Genomic DNA, 27263 nt, shown 5'->3' with positions numbered 1-27263 from the left:
TTTTTCTTATATGTATTTTAAAAAATTTTTATCCTGATTTTAGTTATTATTTTTATATTCTGTCAGTGCAAACCACATGTACAACAGTGGTCTCATAAGATTACAATACTGTTTTTACTGTATCTTTTGTTTAGATACACAAATACCATTGTGTTAAAATTTTATACAGAATTCAGTGCAGTAATATGCCGTACAGATTTGAAGCCCAGGAGCAATAGGCTATAATATATAAGCTAGTGTATAAATAGGCTGTACCATCAAAGTTTGTGTAAATACCCTCTGTGGCATTTGCACAACAATGAAATCACCTAATAATGCATTTCTCAGAACATATCCCTGTCATTAACTGACACTTGACTGTATACATATACTGCAAATTTTGAAAATAATGTAATGGAACTGCATCCTTTAACGAGAAGGAGGAGCTTTCCTCCATCCCCAGTGAGTATTACTATTGTTAGGAAAAAACAGAGTTTGTTCAGAATGCTTAAAATATTCAGTAAACCATCCTGTAAACAGATGTGCTGCCATTCAGGCTTTGGTGTTCCATTGATAGAGCACAGGCAGAGTCGATTTACCATAATTCTAAGTCGATTTACCATAATTCTAAAGACTCTAGGATTTTCAGGGTGGTAAATGGGCACCAACTTCAACTTAAAAACACCAGCTACATTAAGGAACAATGCATTAGGAAACAAGAGAGTGAGCCTGTTCTTTGAAACTTTGAAGCCAGGCATTGCCTTCTCCTCTCTAGCTATGAAAGTCTTGATGGCATCTTCTTCCAGTACAAGGCTTTTGATCTACATTAAAAATGTGTTGCTTAGTGGAGCTGCCTTCATCAGTGATTTTAGCTAGATTTTCTGGATAACTTGGTGTAGCTTCTACATCAGCACTTACTGCTTCACCTTGTACTTTCATGTTATATAGATAGCGTCTTTCCTTAATCCTTACAAACCAACTAACCTCTGCTAGCTTCCATTTCTTCTGCAGCTCCCTCACTTATCGCTGTCTTCATAGAATTGAAAAGAATTGGGCTTTGCTCTGGATTAGGCTTTGGTTTAAGGGAATGTTGTGTGGCTGGTTTGTTCTTCTATCCAGACACTAAAACTTTCTCCCTCTCAGCAATAATGCTGTTTTCATTTTCTTAACCATTCATGTGTTCACTGGAGTAGCACTTTTAATTTTCTTCAACAGCTTTTTCTTTGGCTTGACAACTTGTCTGTTTGGCACATGAGGGCTAGACTTTAGCCTGTCATTACTTTTGACATGCCTTCCTCTCCAAGCTTCCTCATTTTTAGCTTAATCATTTTTAGTTTTTGATTTAAAATGAGAGATGTGCAATTCTTCCTTTCACTTGAATGCATAGAGGCCATTGTAGGGTTATTAATTGGCCTCATTTCAACATTATTGTTTCTCAGGGAATAGGGAGACCCAAGGAGAGGAAAGAGATGACCTGAACAGTGGATCGGTCAAGAACATGTACATTTATTAAGTTTGTTGACTTACATGGATGCAGCTTATGGTACCCCTAAACAGTTACACTAGTGCCTCAAACTAGATCCCGTTCAGAGATATTATAACAAATTACTGAGTTTATTTTGGTGCAAAAAAATGTTGATATCCTTGCATAATTTTTTCATAGTATGCATTTTCCTGAACTTTTTGAAGACCTCTCATATTGTCAAGCTGTCTAGGACTGGTCGGTAGCTTAAAACTTTACCAAAAAAAATGCACAAGAAGGAACTGATCAGGATTTACTCATCTTTTTTCCTTCCTTTGGCTCCTGCTAATATGACTTATACATTGTAGGCACTTAATAAAATTTTATTGACCAAATAAGTAAACACTATGATATGTGTGTGTGTGCGCATGAGTATATGATTTGTGTTTGCTTGGTGGGAAATGTGCTGTTGACTTTAGCCAATTAAGTGCATGATTCTTCTAAGTTCAAGGGCATTACTTTCCAGAAAGTCAAATTGTTTCTAATGTGGAATGAATATATTTGAGATAGCATTGCTGTCTCTAGAATGTATATGTTTATAAGTAAGGAACTTAATGCAAAACTTGATAGGAAATAAGAGCAAAATAAATTGCTTTGCCAAGCAGGACTCATAAATTTTCTTTGCATAAATAGCACATTGTTTATAGAAGATTTGGCTAAATCCTCTAATTCTTCTGCTTCAAATACATGCACAGATATTACTGAGTTTTTATTGAAACTTAAAAGTGTTAATGTTTAAACCACATTTGATATTCAGGTTGCGGAACTGTAGGGCATTAGGAATCAATGTTTACCTAAATTTGACTAAAATGTTTAAGGCCACAGAGGCAAAAAGTGGAGGAATTTTGAGTTGTTCTGAATTATCCCAGGAAAAAATTATACTCTGGAAAATCCAAGTGAAGTGTAAGTAAAGGTTTCTAAAGGCTGGTATTTTAGCAGTATGGCAGGTAGTATATGTTGCTTTACAAATTACAGGGCCATTGTTTTGAAAATTACAGGCCAGTTTCAACTTCTGTTTTTTAGGGAGCTTAATTATGGGCCAGAAAGAAGGCTGGTCATTCTAGGATGTTTGAAATGAACTCTAATGATTTCCAGGTCCAGAGAAACCTTTGTGGTTCAGTCACTTATCAGAAAAGGGGATGGAAGGAGGTGGGTCTTATATTTTGTATGTAGGACCCAATCTTCTACCATCTGTTGGAAGGTTCCCATCACAGGGCTGCTTTCAGAATCTAAAGGCTCCAAGTTCAACAAGAGTTGGTTGTAGGGTAAGAGGGAAAAGAGTTGCAAATGACACATTATGAGATAATTGACTTTAATTATTTTTATGTAAATCTAGTTGGAGTCATTGAAAAGCCTCATTTTTTGAGAGAAGTTAACTATGTTTATTTCCTATGGTGCTAGTTTATTCTACTTGAAGACATGATACTAAAAAAGTTCTGCTTCTGAAAAAATTAAGCATTAAATTCACCAAAGACTGTCATTTATTGAGTGCCTACTCTCATACCAAGCACTTTATAAACGTTGTCAGTTCTGTAAGAAGTCTTGAAAAAGACTGTTGGCAATTTTACAGATGAGAAAACCGAAGTTTAGAGAGGTTAAGTAACAGCCTGGGTCACTCATTTAGTAAGTGGCAAAATCAGGATGTGATCCTGTGTGTACTCCACTTGTACTCTTTCTGCTCCTCTCTACTGACTGGCATGGCATGTTATTTTTCAGGTGGCATGCCTCCACACTCCAAATACAAAAGTACATATTTATGAGTAGAAAAAAATAGTGGAAATACATATACAAATATGTGCAAATGTGTATATTAATACATTTTCTGTTTTTTAAATAAGATTCTACAATTTTAATGTATCACAGATAATAACGGTCAGCAGTACAATTGGGCATTAAGCATAGCATTAATGAATCATTACTTTTGCTAGAACACAGGCTGACATGTCTTTTAAAATATGGCTTATAGTTGTCACCTATGTTAACCCCTGAGATTCCTTACCATCTTGATGTTTCATACAAATTACTACTTTAATAATTCATATTAAACATTTCTAGAAATCAAAGCTCTTCACCATACTCTTCTAAAAGATTATTCTAAGTGAATTTACTGATGTTAAGTTGTAGAAAGTGTTGACTTCTATGCTAAACAAAAAAAAGAAAAACGAAGAAATAAGAGACTTGAAGGATAAAGAGAAAGATGGAAAGAGAATGTCAGTTAAAGGACATGAAAGGAAAAGCGGTCTAGGGAGGTAAAGAAAGACCACCCTCTAACTCTAGCCATTAGTCTCAGTTTCACCAGTCTGTGTAATTCAATCCAAAATCAGAAAATGGAGATGCAGCTTCTGTTTATGCAGTTGAAATTATTAGCCATGTAGTTCCCCCTCCCAAACACACACACACACACACACACACACACACACACACACACACACGTAATTAGGATGTCAGAATGCAGGTATATCCAATCTGCGTTTTGTATGGATACTGTAGAAGTTGCTTTGATGTCTCTGTTCTTTATTTTTATACTTCTCTATTTGATGAATATTTAATAATAAGACTAAAGTTTAAAAACTTATTTGCTTTCTGTTTTGTAGTAATTGTGAGTCGTCTATTTTTATAATGTTAAATGTATGTCCAGGACTTTCCAAGAATATTGATTAGAAATCTGAGATATACAAATATTATTTTAATTCTAAAAGGAGCAAAAATTTTAAAAGCTGATAACAATTTAAATCAGTTGCAGATCTCACTTTTTCAAGAAATGAAAAAACCGAAGCATTGTTATATTAAATCTTTTTAACAGCTATGAAAGCACAGAACAAAATTGGTCATTTAACATGTGTAATTATTATATATTTATATTCTTAGCTCTAGTGCTATTTTGAGAACAAGCATTATTTTCCTCTCAATTCAACGAATATTTATTCCTCACTAATGTTATAAAAGATGCTAATGTGAGGATTTTGGATTTGGACTGCAGATCACATCTCTCTTACAGTTTGAATCCATTCAGAATTAATGGTCCAGTTGTCAAGAAAACATTTCTATTTCAATTTCAGCGATGAAGAACGATACAGATACAGGGAATATGCAGAAAGAGGTTATGAGCGTCACAGAGCAAGTCGAGAGAAAGAAGAACGACATAGAGAAAGACGACACAGGGAGAAAGAGGAAACCAGACATAAGTCTTCTCGAAGGTTTGCTCTTTAATAAAATAGTGAACCAATAGTATGTGAGAGATTTTGACTTACTGCATTATCGCATTGGAAGAGGGGAAATTTTGGCCTATGAACCAGTCTTGCTTGGTTTCATTAAAGAAAAATTCAGGGCCTTGTCTCAAATTCTTTTAAAAAAGCATTAAACAAAATACCTGTTGTTTGCCAAAAATCAACCCTATACAGTATTTCCGGTTTTGAGTTAATGCCTGTTTCTAATTTGTTACTGTATATTATAATATGCATTTCAGAAGCTGTATGGGCACTGGGAATCTGAGATAATATCAGTGAAGATGGCCCTATAAAATAAATACGATCTCTGCATAAAAGTCACATAAAACTGATTATTCCCCACATTATATTTATGAGAAAATGCATTAGATTATTTTAAACCCAGTGTTATATTGAGAATTTCCTTAGAGTGATTGGATTTTTGTCACTGATTGTGTATTTGAACAGAACACACCTTTTTTTTTTTTTTTTTCCAGTAATAGTAGACGTCGCCATGAAAGTGAAGAAGGAGATAGTCACAGGAGACACAAACACAAAAAATCTAAAAGAAGCAAAGAAGGAAAAGAAGCGGGCAGTGAGCCTGCCCCTGAACAGGAGAGCACCGAAGCTACACCTGCAGAATAGGCATGGTTTTGGCCTTTTGTGTATATTAGTACCAGAAGTAGATACTATAAATCTTGTTATTTTTCTGGATAATGTTTAAGAAATTTACCTTAAATCTTGTTCTGTTTGTTAGTATGAAAAGTTAACTTTTTTTCCAAAATAAAAGAGTGAATTTTTCATGTTAAGTTAAAAATCTTTGTCTTGTAATATTTCAAAAATAAAAAGACAGCAATGACTTTATATCCAAGAAAGGAATGTGAATGAGTCACTTAACAGGGAATCTAAAGAGCTGTGTTAGCTGTGTACATACACAAATTATCTGAGAAAAGGTCAAGGTTCCACTTGGGCCACAGTTTTTTTGTTAATCAAACACCAGTCTCATAAGAGGCTGCACCACGAAAGGCAACAAAGGGCCCCTCTAAGGCTTGAGATTAAAACTAATCTTTATCATTACTGCTGTGACACTCTTGCTTAATATATTAAGAGATTCATACATTTTTGATATCACAACTTTTTGATAGCTTTTCAATATTCTAAATTTGGGTTCCTGGTGAAACCAAATGGGGTACACTTTCATATCCAAATTAATAAAACCTATAAGTCATTTGGGTGGCCTCTATGAAATGAATTACCCTTAGTGTAGTTTCTAGGAGGCACGTGTACAAACCACTCTTCATTGTGGCACAAATTTAAATCGCATCATGACCATGTCTGTGAGCCAGGGTCAAGCTGGTTTGGCCTTCTTGATGCATTTTCCAAGGCCCACTGGTGGAGCAGCACAAGTTTTTATACAGTTACTAACGATTGTGGGGAAAAAAGAGCTTTAGCCATTTCTTACTAAAACAAAACAAGTTTATAATTCTCTGAGCATTTTTAGGGATAAGCCTAGGAGGTATTCATCGGTGATGGTAACAAATAATATGGTATTTGAAAGAATAAATTACTAGGATCTTTTAAATGGTGATAATACAAGTAATCTTAATTAGTATCACATACTAAAAGACAACTATAACTTCTGAAAAATATTTATTTCTTGTTTGTTTGATGAAAGCAACGTTTCTTAGCAGTGCATTTTAAAAAAATCTTTTAGCTGTAAATTAAAAATGGCCATAATATACCCTTGGCAGGCTTCAGCATATACCAAATTTTAAATTTAAATCAACTTGAATTCAGTGGGGTATACAAATCATTTTAGCTGTTTTAGGGCTTTTTATTGAATAGAAAAAATATAAACAATGTTGTAGAGTAATGAGAAATCCTCCACACTGAAAAAAAACTAGTAGTTTTAATTTTTTTGGAATCGTATTTTCTGAGGTGTAACTGGCTTTCATTAGATCATACTTTTCCTGACATTTTTACAATGTATTCTTTAAATATAAAAACTGACAAGATAAATATAGTGTTTCAACTTAGCCTATTTGTAATTTTTCTGTTTTTCTCTGACCCATCATTGATTCTATAAAAAAGTGCCAGGCCAAGAAACAATAGTTAGAGTAATTCTTCCTTTAAGTTCTTTCAGCAGTCTTGCCAAGCAAGCATGTATCATTCCTGATGTACTTCTACCATTGACAGCAAGAAGAATATCACCACATCTAAAAAAAACAAAACAAGATATGATTAGTACTTTAATTCATTGCTGAAGTTAATGCAAGTTTATTTTAGTGGTCCTAGTTTTTGCCACATCTGACCATTTTAATTATATTAACTTCTAATTGAGATATTTCTTGCCTCTTATTTACATTCTCCTAACTCTATCCATTCAGCTTGTGTTAGAAGGAATGCTAAAAGTATGGGGAGTTGTAGTATGGGACCAAGAATACGTGTAATTATTTTGGATTTCTCAGAAGTTGAATGCTACGTAAATACTTTTAATCCCCACAAAGTATAATAAATACATGCCTTATCTCAAATGGGGCCAAGCTTTGGCATTTATGAAACAATATTTAATGTAAGTGTTTTTGGTTAGTCATTATTATTACCTAATTCTTCCATCATTGTATGCTGGTGTTCCTTCAACAATGGATTTGATGAAAAAAGGTTTGTTTCCATTGTATTCTTCATAACCTCCTACAATGCAGAAGCCCAGACTTCCAGCTGTGTTCCTTCGTAATATAATATCTTTACAGTTATACAAGCACCTGAAATAGAATGTAATCAGTGTACATGCACATTTAAGTTTCACAGTTAAGGGAATACTTACTGTGACTCATCCCCCATTCCTTTTGTTGGCATTTGTAATGGCAAAGTAGCACTGCATAGGTCCCACTCAAAATTGTATCGTACCTTGGTGACCTTTGTGCTGTTAGCTGGCTTTTTGTAATTGAACCTGTTTTCCATAATTTTGAATATCCTTAAAAAACTGACACGCCTATTGTGTTCTGTTACACATCTACTGGGAACGATAATCATATTTTTAACTTAAGACAATGCTTGAATATGTATTAGCAAAAAGTTGGATAAACCTAAAATCCTTATTGGTGAACAAACATACTTATGGATGTCATATTTTTATTTACTTGATATAATTTTAATGAAGGCAAAAATCCTTTGAATAATCTCAATGAAAGCAATTTAAACCTAATCCTAATAAATGAATTCGTATACTTTTTTTGACCTTGGAAAAATACCACTTTACACGCGGTTCTGCGTTTGATAAGTCATAGAGAAGCATGCACACATAAAGTGAATGGAAACAGATACGTTTAAAGATTATAAGAACAATTCAAATAGGAGGAAAAACAAACTGCAGGAAACTGGATAGGAAGTTATAAAAGGAATGGGAGAAGGAAAGGCCCAGTTCTGTAAATTAGAATCCTCAACTAAAATAGCAAATAAGATTGAAGAAATTTTTATTCAGTGGCCCCCAATGGGTCAGTGTTCATATAGGTACAGGCCAAGTGTTAACTATGTTATAATTGCCATAGAAGTGTGTGTCAGGAGCTGAATTTTACTCCAAGATGACGTTGTTCACCACATTTGTAGCTGTAGTCCGGGAATTGGTTTGAAAGGAAATTGGCATTTTCATGTTGCCAAAAATCAAGATATGGCTATTTTGTTTATATACCGTACCTTAAAATATTAACTGCTTTTTAGAAACCAATAAAAAGTCTTGTGAAATGTCAAGTGATAAAGTTGATCACTACATTTGTTACCAACCTTGTTAGTCAATGTGACGTGACTTTTTTCATGATGATGTTTTCACTTGAAATAAAATGAGCTTTAGGGTTTGGCAAATACCTTTAAAATGTAATGCTGAAATTCAACTCTAACCGGTTCTGAATCTATTGTCATACATATACATCATCTATAACAATTTCTTTTACTGAAATGATTGCTTAAAACTATGAATTTCATTAAATTTCCTATTTTGTAAAATATTTATCTGCTGCATTTCACAGTAAACCTTGATGTCGGTGGTAAATTCATTCTTTGGGAGCTGTGGTGTGTCAGATACACATTTTACATAACGGTTCATTGACTCCTCATGTACAAAGCAGGTAACTGGCTATTCTGTAAATACCAAAGCATTACATTCCCACCTGGGAGGATATGTGCCCAGTTTTTTGGAGAAACGTAAGAATTAGATGATTGTTATCCAAGGTCATGATCAAATATCAGTTTTAATTGTCCAGTTTGATTCTTTAAAATATATAAATGAGTATACTTTTACTGAATATTTTATTTCATATGGAGAAGCTGTAAACAACCGTCAAAAACATTACGTGTTCTAGTTCAAAGCTTTGAACCCAGTAAGTCATAGTGTGTCCATTTTCTAACCTCTTGATACTGGAGAGAACATAACTGCTTTGATCATCTTTCTGCAGATGTTTAAACAAAACACAAAATCCCCTGCCCTCCTGAAGCATCCATTCAAGTTGATATCAGTGTTAACTAGTTTTATTTCTTTAAAAAGTAAAAGCCTTCTTTTAGTGGTGTTGAGTATTTAACTTTATTGCCACAGCGAGAACTCCATATGTTAACCTGTTTCAAAGTCAGACCTTGGTTAGTTGGGTCTGACTTTGTGGGCATTTTTTTCTTAAGTTGGGTTATTTCACTCCCCACTGGGAAATGTGGCAGCTGTTTTTTATCAGTGACCTCAGATACTAGGTGGCTTTAAACTTTGATTGTAAATGTCGGCTTTTTTCCTATTCTGCACTCATTCTCTAAATTTAGGCCTATTGAAGATTTGGCATAGTATAAGGAATAGCAAGGAGTTTGGTAGTTTTTCCCAATGAGAAAATTATGGTTACCTCAAGAACAAATTTAATGAAATGAGTTAATGAGTATGGTGGCTCATTTGATTTCCACTGAAACGAGTTAGTAACTATGGTGAAGTCTTGAGCTGCTCAAGAAGCTAAGCTTTTTTCTAAATTTTTATATATCCCCTTATATTACTAATTTAGTCAATACATATTTGAGAACACTGACTTTGAACTAAGTCTGCAGACTACAAAGAACACTAAGGCAGAGCCTCTTTCCTAAGAAAAACACTGTTTAGAAAATAAACCAAGTGCATCACCCAAAGCCAGTTGTGAGATCTTATTTCTTCCTGATTTAAATTATTTTAAGTTTTTCATTGCTAAGTGGTGTTAGAATAGCAGAGGTTGGAAAGACAGTGGATGTAGGATGTTTTGAGCTCTGTGAGAGCAGAAAATTGGAAATTGAATCTATAGAAACAGTCCTTTCACTAAATGTTGCTTTATTATTTTGCTAGCCCTGTATTCAGAAAGGTTTAACCTCTTGGCCCCAATTTATATGAACTATGACCATTCACTTAATAGATTCCAGTGAGTAACGTAGAGCCTCCTACTTTGATTAAACTAGCATTTATTCCCTCTTCTGGATCAGGTGCCTCTCAGTCTGTGGTGAAGGGACCACCTTTCATTTTTTTTTACCTGGTTTATTGTACACTAATACTTTATCATTAAATAAAAAATGAATTTCTAGAAAAATGAAATCTTTAGCTCCAATTTTTATTGTACCTAACAAATATAAAATGTTTTAATATAATCAACATGAAAAAGAACTATAAAAACTATGCATTGTTCATTTAAGATGTTTATGGGAGATTAATATGGAAAATCACTGTTATAATTCTGTGTTCAATTTTTTTTTAAAGTTATGAGAGAAATGCCGAGTCCCTATATTAAATGTCTATATGCATACTTTGAACAAACAGGTATAGCAATGTTTAATATAAGTGAGGTTGCTTACTACAATAAGTTGACACTGCTACTTGCAGAGGATAAGGGATAGCTAAACCATTTTCTACTACACTATTAGCAGAAAAGACAATCTCACATAGATATGTTCAGGAGAACAGAAGATTTTAAAGCAATTTTAGTAAGCTCAGGCAAGGGATAATTTAACTTCAGAATTTGTCTTTATTCCTCAATGATAGCCAATTACAACAATTTATACTATAGAGTCAAATTTAAATTATCTCTCAATGACATGAATTCTGAATTCATGAATTTCTTCTGTGTTGGTTTTTTCTGAAAATCAGAACATTCTATAAAATCTGTAAGATGTTTGATGATAACTTTTTGCAGCTGTGCAATATCAAATTTATCACCTACTTGACTGATAATTGTTACCAAGTTACATCATAACAATTTATGGAAGCTATTCTTCCAAGCGTCTTGCATTTTGCCCTTTGATGTTATTGGCCATTGAAAAACATCTTGCATTTTTTTCCTTGCAGGAAATATTAAGCTCAGTAAAAATATTGAAGATAATTTGGCAAATAAACAAGTTTGGCTACCCAGTTTACATCTTTAAAAAGTTGGGACCAAACTGGCTTCCTATCTTGCAGAAAAAATAAGGGTTTGATCTATGGTTCAAACATTTTTGACAGAACTTCTCTTTACTTGTTAGCATGAATAGATCATTATGATTAGCTTCCTTATTATCACATAATAAAGAGAATAAACTAGTAAACTAGTATCTAATGCATTAGTCTTTATGTAGTCACAATTTTTACCATATCACTAAACACATTCTTTAGTTTGGCTGACATCACAGCAAAATTTTCTGAAGGAGGCACTGTATTAAGTTACATTCTGCTCCAGCAGCTTCTTTAATATGGGGAGCAAGTACTCTAGAAAGTTTTACAATCAATGAACTGCACCAGCATAACATACCCCTACCTAAAACTTAAACTTCCAATTCACCAACAATGTAAACTTCCTTAGTTTTGTATGGTTCAGAGCTAATTGTGTTTATTGCCAAAGAACTTTTTAAAAATTCTGATACATGTTTAAATTGTACATACACTAAAAAGATTTGCCTGTGTATTCAAGTTAAAATGAAAAATATGTTGCTGGCTTTTTTTGAAGTTGGTTTTCATATCATTAGTTATGAAACAGAGTACCCTTTTTACCACAGATTCACCCAATATTTCTAAGCAAATTTTAGTTTTCACAAATACCTTGGCAATGTGTATATACATTTTTAATCTTACTAACTTAAAATGCTACTTTATTATAGGAAGTCCACAAAATATATACTTTGTGCATGGTATATTGGCATCTACTTCTGGTGACTTTTTAATTAAATACTCTTTCAAAAAATTATTTTGGCTTTTTGTTTGTAAGAGGCATTTATGATTCCATTGTTTTATTAGCCAACACCTCTCCACAAGTGGTTTTACTACTTCACCAACAATGACAGCTGCAAACCCAAGCTCCACAGAGGAGTAAAAGCAGCATAAACTGTTTGTTTTAAGAAAAAAAAATCACATATTATCTGGAATCACTTCTATTGTACTGTTTTCAGAAAAGGTATGTCTTGTCTTGACAAAAATCCAGTGAAGTTTAATTCACCATCTATAAATAGGCTACTTCCCTAATTTGGCCAATAATGTTGAACTACATACTTAAAGCAGCTTTGCTTTAAGTATGCTTAAAGTATGGTTTTACTACTTCACCAGCAATGACAGCTGCAAACTCGAGCACCACAGAGGAGTAAAAGCAGCATAAACTTCTTGTTTTAAGAAAAAAAAAATCACATATTATTTGGAATCACTTCTATTGTACTGTTTTCAGAAAAGGTATGTCTTGTCTTGACAAAAATCCAGTGAAGTTTAATTCACCATCTATAAATAGTCTACTTCTCTAATTTGGCCAATAATGTTGAACTACATACTTAAAGCAGCTTTGCTTTAAGTATGCTTAAAGCAGCTTAAAATTTAAATGATCGTAAAAGTACGTTTATAAAGAAACCTGAAGATGGCCAAATAGGAACAGCTCCAGTCTACAGCTCCCAGCATGAGTGACGCAAAAGACGGGTGATTTCTGCATTTCCAACTGCGGTACTGGATTCATCTCACTGGGGAGTGCCAGACAGTGGGTGCAGGACAGTGGGTGCAGCCCACTGAGCATGAGCTGAAGCAGGGCAAGGCATCGCCTTACCCGAGAAGCATGAGGGGTCAGGGAATTCCCTTTCCTAATCAAAGAAAGGGGTGACAGATGATGGCACCTGGAAAATTGGGTCACTCCCACCATAATACTGTGCTTTTCCAATGGGCTTAACAAACGGCACACCAGGAGATTATATCCCGCATCTGGCTCGGAGGGTCCTACGGCCATGGAGCCTTGCTCATTGCTAGCACAGCAGTCTGAGATCAAACTGCAAGGTGGCAGCGAGGCTGGGGGAGGGGTGCCCGCCATTGCCCAGACTTGAGTAGGTAAACAAAGCGGCCTGGAAGCTCGAACTGGGTGGAGCCCACCACAGCTCACGGAGGCCTGCCTGCCTCTGTAGGCTCCATCTCTGGGGGAAGGGCACAGACAAACAAAAGGCAGCAGTAACCTCTGCAGACTTAAACGTCCCTGTCTGACAGCTTTGAAGAGAGTAGTGGTTCTCCCAGCACGCAGCTTGAGATCTGAAAACGGGCAGACTGCCTCCTCAAGTGGGTGCCTGACCCCGAGTAGCCTAACTGGGAAGCACCCCCCAGTAGGGGCAGACTGACACCTCACATGGCCAGGTACTCCTCTGAGACTAAACTTCCAGAGGAATGATCAGGCAGCAGCATTTGCGGTTCACCAATATCCATTGTTCTGCAGCCACTGCTGCTGATACCCAGGCAAACAGGGTCTGGAGTGGATCTACAGCAAACTCCAACAGACCTGCAGCTGAGGGTCCTGACTGTTAGAAGGAAAACTAACAGAAAGGGCATCCACACCAAAAACCCATCTGTATGTCACCATCATCAAAGACCAAAGGTAGATAAAACCACAAAGATGGGGAAAAAACAGAGCAGAAAAACCGGAAACTCTAAAAATCAGAGCACCTCGCCTCCTCTAAAGGAACGCAGCTCCTCACCAGCAATGGAAAAAAGCTGGACAGAGAATGACTTTGACAAGTTGAGAGAGGAAGGCTTCAGAAGATCAAACTACTCCGAGCTAAAGGAGGAAGTTCGAACCCATGGCAAAGAAGTTAAAAACCTTGAAAAAAAATTAGACGAATGGCTAACTAGAGTAACCAATGCAGAGAAGTCCTTAAAGGACCTGATGGAGCTGAAAACCACAGCATGAGAACTACGTGACGAATGCACAAGACTCAGTAGCCGATGTGATCAACTGGAAGAAAGGGTATCAGCGATGGAAGACAAAATGAATGACATGAAGCGAGAAGAGAAGTTTAGAGAAAAAAGAATAAAAAGAAATGAACAAAGCCTCCAAGAAATATGGGACTATGTGAAAAGACCAAATCTACATCTGATTGGTGTACCTGAAAGTGACGGGGAGAATGGAACCAAGTTGGAAAACACTCTGCAGGATATTATCCAGGAGAACTTCCCCAATCTAGCAAGGCAGGCCAACATTCAAATTCAGGAAATACAGAGAACGCCACAAAGACACTCCTCAAGAAGAGCAACTTCAAGACACATAATTGTCAGATTCACCAAAGTTGAAATGAAGGAAAAAATGTTAAGGGCAGCCAAAGAGAAAGGTCGGGTTACTCACCAAGGGAAGCCCATCAGACTAACAGCGGATCTCTTGGCAGAAACTCTACAAGCCAGAAGACAGTGGGGGCCAATATTCAACATCCTTAAAGAAAAGAATTTTCAACCCAGAATTTCATATCCACCCAAACTAAGCTTCATAAGACAAGGAGAAATAAAATCCTTTACAGACAAGCAAATGCTGAGAGATTTTGTCACCACCAGGTCTGCCCTAAAAGAGCTCCTGAAGGAAGCACTAAACATGAAAAGGAACAACTGGTACCAGCCACCACAAAAACATGCCAAATTGTAAAGACCATCGGGGCTAGGAAAAAACTGCATCAACTAACAAGCAAAATAATCAGCTAAAATCATAATGACAGGATCAAATTCACACATAACAATAGTAACCTTAAATGTAAATGGGCTAAATGCTCCAATTAAAAGACAGACTGGCAAACTGGATAAAGAGTCAAGACCCATCAGTGTGCTGTACTCAGGAAACCCATCTCACGTGCAGAGACACACATAGGCTCACAATAAAGGGATGGAGGAAGATCTACCAAGCAAATGGAAAACAAAAAAAGGCAGGGGTTGCAATCCCAGTCTCTGATAAAACAGACTTTAAACCAACAAAGATCAAAAGAGACAAAGAAGGCCATTACGTAATGGTAAAGGGATCAATTCAACAAGAAGAGCTAACTATCCTAAATATATATGCACCCAATACAGGAGCACCCAGATTCATAAAGGAAGTCCTTAGTGACCTAAAAAGAGACTTAGACTCCCACACAATAATAATGGGAGACTTTAACACCCCACTGTCAACATTAGACAGATCAAAGAGACAGAAAATTAACAAGGATATCCAGGAATTGCACACAGCTCTGCACCAAGTGGACCTAATAGACATCTACAGAACTCTCCACCCCAAATCAACAGAATATACATTCTTTTCATCACCACACCACACCTATTCCAAAACTGACCACACAGTTGGAAGTAAAGCACTCCTCAGCAAATGTAAAAGAACAGAAATTGTAACAAACTGTCTCTCAGACCACAGTGCAATCAAACTAGAACTCAGGATTAAGAAACTCACTCAAAACCGCTCAACTACATGGAAACTGAACAAACTGCTCCTGAATGACTACTGGGTACATAATGAAATGAAGGCGGAAATAAAGATGTTCTTTGAAACCAACGAGAACAAAGACACAACATACCAGAATCTCTGGGACACATTCAAAGCAGTGTGTAGAGGGAAATTTATAGCACTAAATGCCCACAAGAGAAAGCAGGAAAGATCTAAAATTGACACCCTAACATCACAATTAAAAGAACTAGAAAAGCAAGAGGAAACACATTCAAAAGCTAGCAGAAGGCAAGAAATAACTAAGATCAGAGCAGAACTGAAGGAAATAGAGACATAAAAAACCCTTCAAAAAATCAGTGAATCCAGGAGCTGGTTTTTTGAAAAGATCAACAAAATTGATAGACCGCTAGCAAGACTCATAAAGAAGAAAAGAGAGAAGAATCAAACAGATGCAATAACAAATGACAAAGGGGATATCACCACCGATCTCACAGAAATACAAACTACCATCAGAGAATACTATAAACACCTCTACGCAAATAAACTAGAAAATCTAGAAGAAATGGATAAATTCCTCAACACATACACTCTCCCAAGACTAAACCAGGAAGAAGTTGAATCTCTGAATAGACCAATAACAGTCTCTGAAATTGACACAATAATTAATAGCTTACCAACCAAAAAAAGCCCAGGACCAGATGGATTCACAGCCAAATTCTACCAGAGGTACAAGGAGGAGCTGGTACCATTCCTTCTGAAACTATTCCAATCAATAGAAAAAGAGAGAATCCTCCCTAACTCATTTTATGAGGCCAGCATCATCCTGATACCAAAGCCTGGCAGAGACACAACCAAAAAAGAGAATTTTACGCCAATATCCTTGATGAACATCAATGCAAAAATCCTCAATAAAATACTGGCAAACCAAATCCAGCAGCACATCAAAAAGCTTATCCACCATGATCAAATGGGCTTCATCCCTGGGATGCAAGGCTGGTTCAACATATGCAAATCAATAAACGTAATCCAGCATATAAACAGAACCAAAGACAAAAATCACATGATTGTCTCAATAGATGCAGAAAAGGCTTTTGACAAAATTCAACAACCTTCATGCTAAAAACTCTCAATAAATGACGTATTGATGGGACATATCTCAAAATAATAAGAGCTATCTATGACAAACCCACAGCCAATATCATACTGAATGGACAAAAACTGGAAGCATTCCCTTTGAAAACTGGCACAAGACAGGGATGCCCTCTCTCACCACTCCTATTCAACATAGTGTTGGAAGTTCTGGCCAGGGCAATCAGGCAGGAGAAGGAAATAAAGGGCATTCAATTTGGAAAAGAGGAAGTCAAATTGTCCCTGTTTGCAGATGACATGATTGAATGTCTAGAAAACCCCATCGTCTCAGCCCAAAATCTCCTTAAGCTGATAAGGAACTTCAGCAAAGTCTCAGGATACCAAATCAATGTGCAAAAATCACAAGCATTCTTATACACCAATAACAGACAAACAGAGAGCCAAATCATGAGTGAACTCCCATTCACAATTGCTTCAAAGAGAATAAAATACCTAGGAATCCAACTTACAAGGGATGTGAAGGACCTCTTCAAGGAGAACTACAAACCACTGCTCAATGAAATAAAAGAGGATACAAACAAATGGAAGAACATTCCATGCTCATGGGTAGGAAGAATCAATTATCATGAAAATGGGCATACTGCCCAAGGTAATTTATAGATTCAATGCCATCCCCATCAAGCTACCAATGATTTTCTTCACAGAATTGGAAAAAACTACTTTAAAGTTCATATGGAACCAAAAAAGAGCCTGCATTGCCAAGTCAATCCTAAGACAAAAGAACAAAGCTGGAGGCGTCATGCTACCTGACTTCAAACTATACCATAAGGCTACAGTAACCAAAACAGCATGGTACTGGTACCAAAACAAAGATATAGACCAATGGAACAGAACAGAGCCCTCAGAAATAATGCTGCATATCTACAACCATCTGATCTTTGACAAACCTGACACAAACAAGAAATAGGGAAAGGATTCCCTGTTTAATAAATGGTGCTGGGAAAACTGGCTAGCCATATGTAGAAAGCTGAAACTGGATCCCTTCCTTACACCTTATACAAAAATTTATTCAAGATGGATTAAAGATGTAAATGTTAGACCTAAAACCATAAAAACCCTAGAAGAAAACCTAGGCAATACCATTCAGGACATAGGCAAGGTCAAGGACTTCGTATCTAAAACACCAAAAGCAATGGCAACAAAAGCCAAAATTGACAAATGGGATCTCATTAAACTAAAGAGTTTCTGCACAGCAAAAGAAACTACCATCAGAGTGAACAGGCAACCTACAAAATGGGACAACATTTTTGCAACCTACTCATCTGACAAAGGGCTAATATCCAGAATCTACAATGAACTCAAACAAATTTACAAGGAAAAAACAAACAACCCCATCAAAAAGTGGGCGAAGGATATGAATAGACACTTCTCAAAATAAGACATTTATGCAGCCAAAAAACACATGAAAAAATGCTCATCATCACGGGCCATCAGAGAAATGCAAATCAAAACCACAATGAGATACCATCTCACCCCAGTTAGAATGGCAATCATTAAAAAGTCAGGAAACAACAGGTGCTGGAGAGGATGTGGAGAAATAGGAACACTTTTACACTGTTGGTGGGACTGGAAACTAGTTCATCCATTGTGGAAGTCAGTGTGGTGATTCCTCAGGGATCTAGAACTAGAAGTACCATTGACCCAGTCATCCCATTACTGGGTATATACCCAAAGGATTATAAATCATGCTGCTATAAAGACACATGCACATGTATGTTTATTGCTGCACTATTCACAATAGCAAAGACTTGGAACCAACCCAAATGTCCAACAATGATAGACTGGATTAAGAAAATGTGGCACATATACACCATGGAATACTATGCAGCCATAAAAAATGAGTCCTGTGTAGGGACATGGATGAACCTGGAAATCATCATTCTCAGCAAATTATCACAAGGACAAAAAACCAAACACCGCATGTTCTCACTCATAGGTGGGAATTCAACAATGAGAACACATGGACAAAGGAAGGGGAACATCACACACCGGGGCTTGTTGTGGGGTGCGGGGAGGGGGGAGGGATAGCATCAGGAGATATACCTAATGCTAAATGACGAGTTAATGGGTGCAGCACACCAACATGGCACACGTATACATATGTAAGAAACCTGCATGTTGTGCACATGTACCCTAAAACTTAAAGTATTAAAGAAAAGAAAAAAAAAAACCTGACAGTCTCTCAGATTTTTATACATAGTTTGATGGCAGCTAGGGAACCTTAAAATATAGGTTTTAATGTGGGGTCCTACTGTGCATGACTGGGATGCATATTGTACAACATAAAACTCACCTTGCAAGTTCAACAACATCCCTTTCAACAAGAGTTTACTGATCATATTTGAATGATGTAGCAACGTCAAATTGCTATAAAAGTTTCTAAACAATTTCATTTTCTGTCATTATTGCAGACCAATAATACAGTTTGTGGATTAGCACTAGTCTACTGCCCATTGTTCTGGATAATTTTTAAAGATGTAAAATATACAAAAGCAATATTACAGATTTATTTTTTAAAAAGTTACTAAGGAAGAAAAGATGCTGCCTATACAGGAGTATAGAATTAAAAATTCTTGTCCGGGCAAGGTGGCTCACACATTTAATCCCAGCACTTTGGGAGGCTGAGGCAGGCAGATCACTTGAGCCTAGGAGTTCCAGACTAGCCTGACCAACATGGCGAAACCCCATCTCTACCAAAAACACAAAAACTAGCTGGGTGTGGTGGTGGGCACCTGTATTCCCAGCTACATTGGGGACTGAGACTGGAGGATGGCTTGAGCCTGGGAGGTTGAGGCTGCAGTGAACCAAGACTGTGCCACTGCACTTCAGCGTGGGTGACAGAGTGAGATCCTATCTCAAAAAAGAAGGAAAGGGAAGGAGAAAGGGACGGAAGGGAAGGGAAAAACAAGGAAAGGAAAGGAAAGGAAAAAGGAAAAAGGAAAAGAAAGGAAAAGGAGAAAAAAGAAAAGAAAAGAGAAAAAAGAAAAAAGAGAAGAAAAGAAAGAAGAAAGAAAAATTAAAAATTCTCAGGTAAATTTGAGCATTTTTCTCATCCGTATGGTCCTTATCTGTATCATTACCATGAGTTACTACCCCCAAAGTCTCCTTTTCAAGCACTCCACTCTGATCCTCACCTCTCATGGACTCAGTGCCCCATTCCAACAGATTTTTGACTCCATCTGGACTGGATGCCTACTTTTCCTAGATGGCTGGGAAAGACCTCTAAAGAAGTAACATTTAGTCCATGACCTGAATAACAAGAGATAGCCAGAAAATGTGAAGCACAGCAGAGTATTTCAAGCAGAGAGAGCCTGGACTTTTGAAATTTAATAGAAAACAGAATATTAACTACAAGGAACTTATCACAAGAAGCAGCACTACAGGGGGATGAAAGGGCCAGGTGTCCCACTGAACCTAAGTCATGACAGAAAAGCAGTGAGTGATGAAACCAGGACAAGATGTCCTGGGATCCACTCCCAAGCTTGGCTATGCTGTCCCTCCTATGCTACAGTGTTTGAAACATGCATGGAAAACATCTCCAGTTGTGTATTCTGTATTACTGAAAGTTATAGTTGACACTTCCTTGGCAAGTTTTCCTATTGTATTAATTCTAGGTGACAACTGAGCCTTAATAGTTTTAAAAGATTGAGCCAGTCAGTGCCCAAGGACATGCTGGCTATTCTTCAGTCAGTCAATCAGAGGAAAGATCCAGAATTGATTATTTTATAAAACAGAACTAGAGACCATAACAAGGGCACGGAAAACATTCCAAAGTGAACTCCAAAGTAACACAACCATCAAGTTCAATGCTGCTACACGGTCGCAATGTCCAGCTACACCTGGCAATACTGTGAGGCCCCTGTCCGCTTCCTCCCCCAGACGCTTCTCTCTCTACCCAGCCGAGTTCCTCTCTGATCTCTCAGTCCTCTCCCCCCACCACAAGTTCTGGACACACAAGTCTTTTTTGCTATTCCTGGACCATGCCACATTCGCTTCCACCTGTGGGCTTTTGTTTACCTGCTCTGCCAGAATACTCTGCTGTGCTTCCACTACTGGCTACTTCCTGTTATTCAGGTCACAAACTAAATGTCATCTCTTTAGAGTCTTTCCCAACCACCTAGACCAAAGTGGACATCTAGTCCAGACGGAATAAAAAGTCTTGCAAAGGAGATTTTGGGGTAGTAACTGTGGGTAATGATACAGATAAGAACTGGGAGGACAGGAAAATACCACAAAGAAACAGAGCAAGAGAAGGACTGTAACATGTCCACTGTATGAATCCATAAACAGGCCTGTGGTGATATTAATGAGTGTGATTTTGTGGCAAGAGTGGGAAGGGGAGAGAAGTGAGATGTGGTGAGTTGAGTGAATAAAGGGAGAAGTGGATACAGTGACAATCACTTCAAGACATTCACCTGTTAGAAGAAAGAAAAAGCTGGAGGACTCAGAGGAGCTTACGATTCTTTAACAGAGCAGAAACTTGAACCTATTGAACTGGTGAGAAAATACAGCCAGCAGAGAAGGAAGAGCACAGAAAGGCAGGAGGCACGATCTTTGAGAAGGCATGGGAGGGGAAACTTCAGAGCAGTGCAGCGGACAAGAGAAGGGAATCCTCCTTCACGGTCCCAGGAGGCAAACAGGAAAGGCTGGATGTGGATTTACGCAAAGCAAGAGGTATGAAGGCAGAAAGGTAATGAAGGCACCATTCATAGGAGCTAGATTTGTTTGTGAAGTAGGAAGTGCAGGTATTTGCTGGGGGGAAAGGGGTTGGTAGAGCTGCTGGAGGTTTAAGTTGCTCAGAGTACGTGGGACACCACTGCTGTGGAGAATGACAGAAGACAGCTGACAAGAGCAATGTCAGAGGATACGGGCGCAGCACTGTGGGCCCACCTGAAGGTGGTGACCACAGGTTTAAAGGGTATCTGTTGTTTGATTTTCCCCAGCAGTGTTCTGAGACTGAGTTGTAGGCTTGGAGAAGATGTACATAATTGGACAATCCAGGGGGTTGTGATTTTGCCAGATAGTCCAGAAGGGCAATGGAGTAAGAAAGTGGAAAATAATGACTCCAAAAAAAAGAAAAAGATGGTTGACGTGATTGCCTGTGGATCCCAACAGTGCTGGGATGGAGGTGAAGACAGAAGAAAGAGGTTGAGGGAAAAGGTAGAGGGGTCTATAAACTCGAAGGATCTATGGACTAGATGGTAGAAGTCTGTATTCACAACATCTGACTTTATGATTTCAAAGAGGGAGTGGTTCGAGAAGACGACAAGTTTGGGTGGAGGCCATGGAAGAGGGTGACTGAAATACTGGCTCTTTTAAAAACAGTGCCCTTCTCTGCCTTCCTGGCTCCTGTGTCACCCTCTACACTAAGGACTTACCCTTGTTCTCTGAAAAGTTCCATCTGCATCCACTCCTTTACTGCTCAATAATTTCTTAAAACTTCTCCTGCTTAAGCCTCTGACTACCCCCTCAGGCCAAATCCAGTGAATATTGTTCTGTTCTTTCATTGGTCATTTCTTCTCGGTTTCCTTCAAGGGCTCTCCTTTCCTCAGCCCTCTTCTCAATGGGCCCCAATATTTTACTGAGCCTCTACACTGTACTACCCACATATTGATCCTTCCCAAATCTACCTTTAAAATAAAATATGTTTTATCTGATATAGGGTCTCATTATGTTGCCTAGGCACTGGTCTCAAACTCCTGGGCTCAAAGAATTCTCCCACTTCAGCCTCCCAAAGTGCTGGGATTACAGGCATGAGCAACTGCACCCAGCCCCAAATCGATCTTTAGCTTACACTTTTCTCCAAAGTGTGGTTTCCAAAGTGTGTGCCTTTCAGGGTGTCTGAAGGTAAAAAAACATTTTTGTAATAACACTAAGACGTGATTGGCCTTTTTTATTCTTGTTTTCTTATGAACATACAGTGGCATTTTCCAGAGGCCACGTGATAGGTGATATAGCAACAGATGGAATGCGGAAGCAAGTAAGAGCATCTAGTTACCTTCTCTTAAGCCAAACATTAAGAAGGTTCACAAAAAATGTAAAATAATGCCATTCCTCTGAGATTTTTAAACATTTTCTCATAAAAGATTATTTATGTTAACATAAAATAGGTTTATTTTAAATGACAATAAATTTCTCAGATTAATTTATGATAGGGTACTTTTATTAGATATAACCTAAATAAACAAAAGCTCTTTGGGGTTATCAGTATCTTTTAAAAAGTGTGTAACAATCTTGAGACGCAAGGCTTTGGGAATTGCTATCCCAGACATGTCTATTAAACTTGGACATCCCACTGGTATCTCAAACTCAACATGTCTAGAACAACAAATATAGCTTCATTCTTCCTTAATATTGCAAAATAATTCCTAATTCCTCACTCACTCTTGGTATCTAGATACCACCAAGTTCATATGTAACCAAAAAAGAGCCCGCATCGCCAAGTCAATCCTAAGCCAAAAGAACAAAGCTGGAGGCATTACGCTACCTGACTTCAAACTATACTATAAGGCTACAGTAACCAAAACAGCATGGTACTGTTACCAAAACAGAGATATAGATCAATGGAACAGAACAGAGCCCTCAGAAATAATGCCGCATATCTACAACCATCTGATCTTTGACAAACCTGACACAAACAAGAAATGAGGAAAGGATTCCCTATTTAATAAATGGTGTTGGGAAAACTGGCTAGCCATATGTAGAGAGCTGAAACTGGATCCCTTCCTTACACCTTATCCAAAAATTAATTCAAGATGGATTAAAGACTTAAATGTTAGACCTAAAACCATAAAAACCCTAGAAGAAAACCTAGGCAATACCATTTAGGACACAGGCATGGGCAAGGACTTCATGTCTAAAACATCAAAAGCAATGGCAACAAAAGCCAAAATTGACAAATGGGATCTCATTAAACTAAAGAGCCTCTGCACAGCAAAAGAAACTACCATCAGAGTGAACAGGCAACCTACAAAATGAGACAACATTTTTGCAATCTACTAATCTGACAAAGGGCTAATATCCAGAATCTATAATGAACTCAAACAAATTTACAAGAAAAAAACAACCCCATCAAAAAGTGGGCAAAGTATATGAACAGACACTTCTCAAAGAAGACATTTATGCAGCCAACAGACACATGAAAAAATGCTCATCATCACTGGCCATCAGAGAAATGCAAATCAAAACCACAATGAGATACCATCTCACACCAGTTAGAATGGTGATCATTAAAAAGTCAGGAAACAACAGGTGCTGGAGAGGATGTGGAGAAATAGGAACACTTTTACACTGTTGATGGGACTGTAAACTAGTTCAACCATTGTGGAATTTGGTGTGGTGATTCCTCAGGGATCTAGAACTAGAAATACCATTTGACCCAGCCATCCCATTACTGGGTATATACCCAAAGGATTATAAATCATGCTACTATAAAGACACATGCACACGTATGTTTATTGCGGCACTATTCACAATAGCAAAGACTTGGAACCAACCCAAATGTCCAACAATGATAGACTGGAATAAGAAAATGTGGCACATATACACCATGGAATACTATGCAGCCATAAAAAAGGATGAGTTCATGTCCTTTGTAGGGATATGGATGAAGCTGGAAACCATCATTCTCAGCAAACTATGGCAAGGACAAAAAAACCAAACACTGCGTATTCCCACTTATAGGTGGGAATTGAACAATGAGAACACATGGACACAGGAAGGGGAACATCGCACACCGGGGACTGTTGTGGGGTGGGGGCATGGGGGAGGGATAGCATTAGGAGATATACCTAATGTTAAATGACAAGTTAATGGGTGCAGCACACCAACAAGGCACACGTACACATATGTAACTAACCTGCACGTTGTGCATATGTACCCTAAAACTTAAAGTATAATTAAAAATAATAATAAGAAGAAAGACACGAGGGAGCCTAACATTAAAAAAAAAAAAACAAAAAAGTGGGAAGTGAAATCTTACAACATGCCTGAAAATACTGGAAATTTTTATTTTATTTTTATTTGAAAAAGGTACAAATTTTGATTTGCTGTATTAAAGCACTTATTTGAACAATGATTTATTCAACAACAACAACAACAAAATGGAGAAGTAAAGGACTCTTTGCAATATAATTGATGAACGTGAAAGCCGCCAAAAGTGTATGAAAGCAGATATAGAGGCCAAACAGGGGGAAGGCTGATAAAAGAGATGCTAATGCCAATGAGAGAAATGAGTGTTCCAGAGAGTTGTTATATTGTGCTGTGTTGTAAAGCTGGAAAAGGCTAAGGTGAAATAACCCTACCAGTAAGAAGAGAATAATTGAGTTTGCTAGTTTCTGAGTTAAATGCTGGCCAAGTAGAAAGAACTTTTTAATGCACCTTCTGGAGTGATTTCAAATTTTTTTGTGACTCTCAGGCCTCGACTATGAAATAAGGAAGGTGATTTCTTAAAACTAAATAAAGTTGGTTAGCGAAGTAAAAAAAAAAAAAATTATAACCAACCATATTACTATGAATGTAAAATATTTCTGAAGCAACTGCTCCATGAACAAGAGCTCAATGCAGAGATAAGACTTCAAGGAAGATGAGACAACAGAAGAAATGAGCCAATGGAACAGAACACAAAAGCGGAAGAGAAAAATAAAAACACCACAGCAATGAAAGTGGTTGCAAAGGAACAGAAATAATATTGAAAACACAGTGAGCATTGAAGGAAAGATGCAAATAAGCCAGGAAAACATGCAGCACTATTTACAATAGCAAAGATACAGAATCAACCTAAATGCCCATCAATGGTAGACTGGATAAAGAAAATGTGGTACATATACACCATGGAATACTATGCAGTCATAAAGAAGAACAAGGTCATGTCTTTTGTGGGATTATGGATGGATCTGGAGGCCATTATCCTTAGCAAACTGACTCCAGAACAGAAAACCAAATACTTCATGTTCTCACTTATAAGTGGGAACTAAATGATGAGAACTCATGGACACAATGAGGGTGACAACAGACACCAGGGCCTACTTGAGGGTGGAGGATGGAAGGAGGAAGAGGATCAGAAAATATAACTAATGAGTACTAGGCTTAGGACCTGGGTGCTGAACTCATCTGTACAACGAACCCCTGTGACATAAGTTTACCTATATAACAAACCTGCACATGTACCCCTGATCCTAAAATAAAAGTTAAAAGCCAAGAAAACAAAATGGAGAAAAAAGAGTTGAAAAGGATCAGAGAACATTAAGTATATGAAATATAAAATATATCAAAGAAACAAATTTCTAGAGTCCCTGAAAAGCAGCAACAAAATAATAGAACAGTTATTTTGAATGTTAAGTAAAAAGACCAAGCCACATATGGAGGGAAAGAAATGACATGAGCCTCCCACTTCTCCACACCATTCAGTGCTACTTAGCAGTGATGCAATGCCTATGTAGTCCTATAGGAATGAAGTGCGATACAATAATTTGATATCCAGGCAACCTGGTGCATGGCTGTTTAGATGTACCATAACTTATTTAACCAGTTCCTAATTGGCAGTGGATACAACGATGGTGCAGTGCCTATCATGATACCCAAGAACATCAGATTTGTTTTTAAATAAAATGCATGGTACATAGGAGTGTATATGCTACCATTGTGTTTGTGTGTATGTGTGTGTATACATATAAACACAGGCCAGGGGTGAGCAAATTACAGCCCAACCCAACACCTGGTTTTATAAGTAAAATTTTATTGGAACACAGCCTTCCTCATTCATTCATGTATTGCCTGTGGCTGCTCTCACACCGCAACAGCAGAAATGAGTAATTGCCACAGAGACTGTGTGGCCCTCAAAGCCTAAACCATCAGGCCCTTTTTAGAAAAAGTTTGCCAACCTCTGACATAGAATACACAAGAAATTGATAATGGTGATCACCTCTATTGAATGGATCTGAAGGGAGGGAGACTTACTTTTTGTTCTCTTTACACTCTTTGGCGCACTCTGAATTTTCTACCATGTTTATTCTGTTACTACAGGGAGAGGATGGAATGAAAGAAACTAGGAATCTCCAGGGTTCTGAAAATCAGTGATGTCTATGCCGGGATATCATGCTTCCTTACCGCTGTCTATTTAGAGGAAATGAGCAAAGTGCAGACTCTACTTCTTCTTCTTCTTTTTTTTTTTTGAGACAGAGTCTCTCTCTGTCACCCAGGCTGGAGTGCAGTGGCAAGATCTCAGCTCACTGCAACCTCCGTCTCCTGGGTTCAAGCAATTCTCGTGCCTCAGCCTCCCGAGTAGCTGGGACTATAGGTGTGTGCCACCACGCCTGGCTAATTTTTTGTATTTTTAGTAGAGATGCGGTTTTGCCATGTTAGCCAGGCTGGTCTCGAACTCCTGGTCTCAAGTGATCCACTCACCTCAGCCTCCCAAACTGCTGGGATTACAGGCATGAGCCACCACACCCAGCCCAGACTCTACTTCCAGCAAAAGCAAAGAAGTGCCATGCCCAAGGGCAAATGACAAAAGGTAGAGGGGAAGAAAGACATTCGCTTGGTTGTATTTGGAGCAAAAAGCACCTCACATTGTCCTCTCTTATACAAATGAATAATGAGGGACTTTGATTATATGACAGAATAGCTTTCAAACACAAAAAACAAAATGATTTTAATAGATCCTAGTTTCAGAAAGATTTTTAAAAATAAAACTTTAAAGTAATACTCTCTACTTTCACCCAGGTTCAGTTCTAAAATGTCTAA

At 37.5% G+C, this 27263-nt stretch overlaps 2 protein-coding genes across 43 annotated transcripts in view; one reads left to right on the top strand and one right to left on the bottom strand.

Moving 5' to 3' along the window:
* The window catches only part of FIP1L1 (factor interacting with PAPOLA and CPSF1), a 76729-nt gene extending 71151 nt beyond the window's left edge, over positions 1–5578 (top strand). For 33 of the 41 annotated variants that reach the window (XM_009240013.4, XM_009240007.4, XM_009240003.4 and 30 more), the window contains 2 exons: positions 4561–4698; positions 5205–5524. In XM_009240013.4, coding sequence (XP_009238288.1) covers positions 4561–4698; positions 5205–5352 — 286 coding nt within the window. In that variant the 3' untranslated portion in view covers positions 5353–5524. 41 annotated transcript variants of the gene reach the window in all.
* LNX1 (ligand of numb-protein X 1) overlaps positions 5185–27263 on the bottom strand; it is a 141292-nt gene continuing 119213 nt past the window's right edge. The window contains 2 exon segments of one of the 2 annotated variants that reach the window (NM_001133146.1): positions 5185–6923; positions 7311–7469. In NM_001133146.1, the coding sequence (NP_001126618.1) occupies positions 6788–6923; positions 7311–7469 (295 nt within the window). In that variant the 3' untranslated portion in view covers positions 5185–6787. 2 annotated transcript variants of the gene reach the window in all.

Source organism: Pongo abelii, chromosome 3 (assembly GCF_028885655.2).
Source record: "Pongo abelii isolate AG06213 chromosome 3, NHGRI_mPonAbe1-v2.0_pri, whole genome shotgun sequence".
Taxonomy (NCBI): domain Eukaryota; kingdom Metazoa; phylum Chordata; class Mammalia; order Primates; family Hominidae; genus Pongo; species Pongo abelii.
Note: the sequence above shows the minus strand (reverse complement) of the source record. Positions and strands in the feature narration are given on the sequence as shown.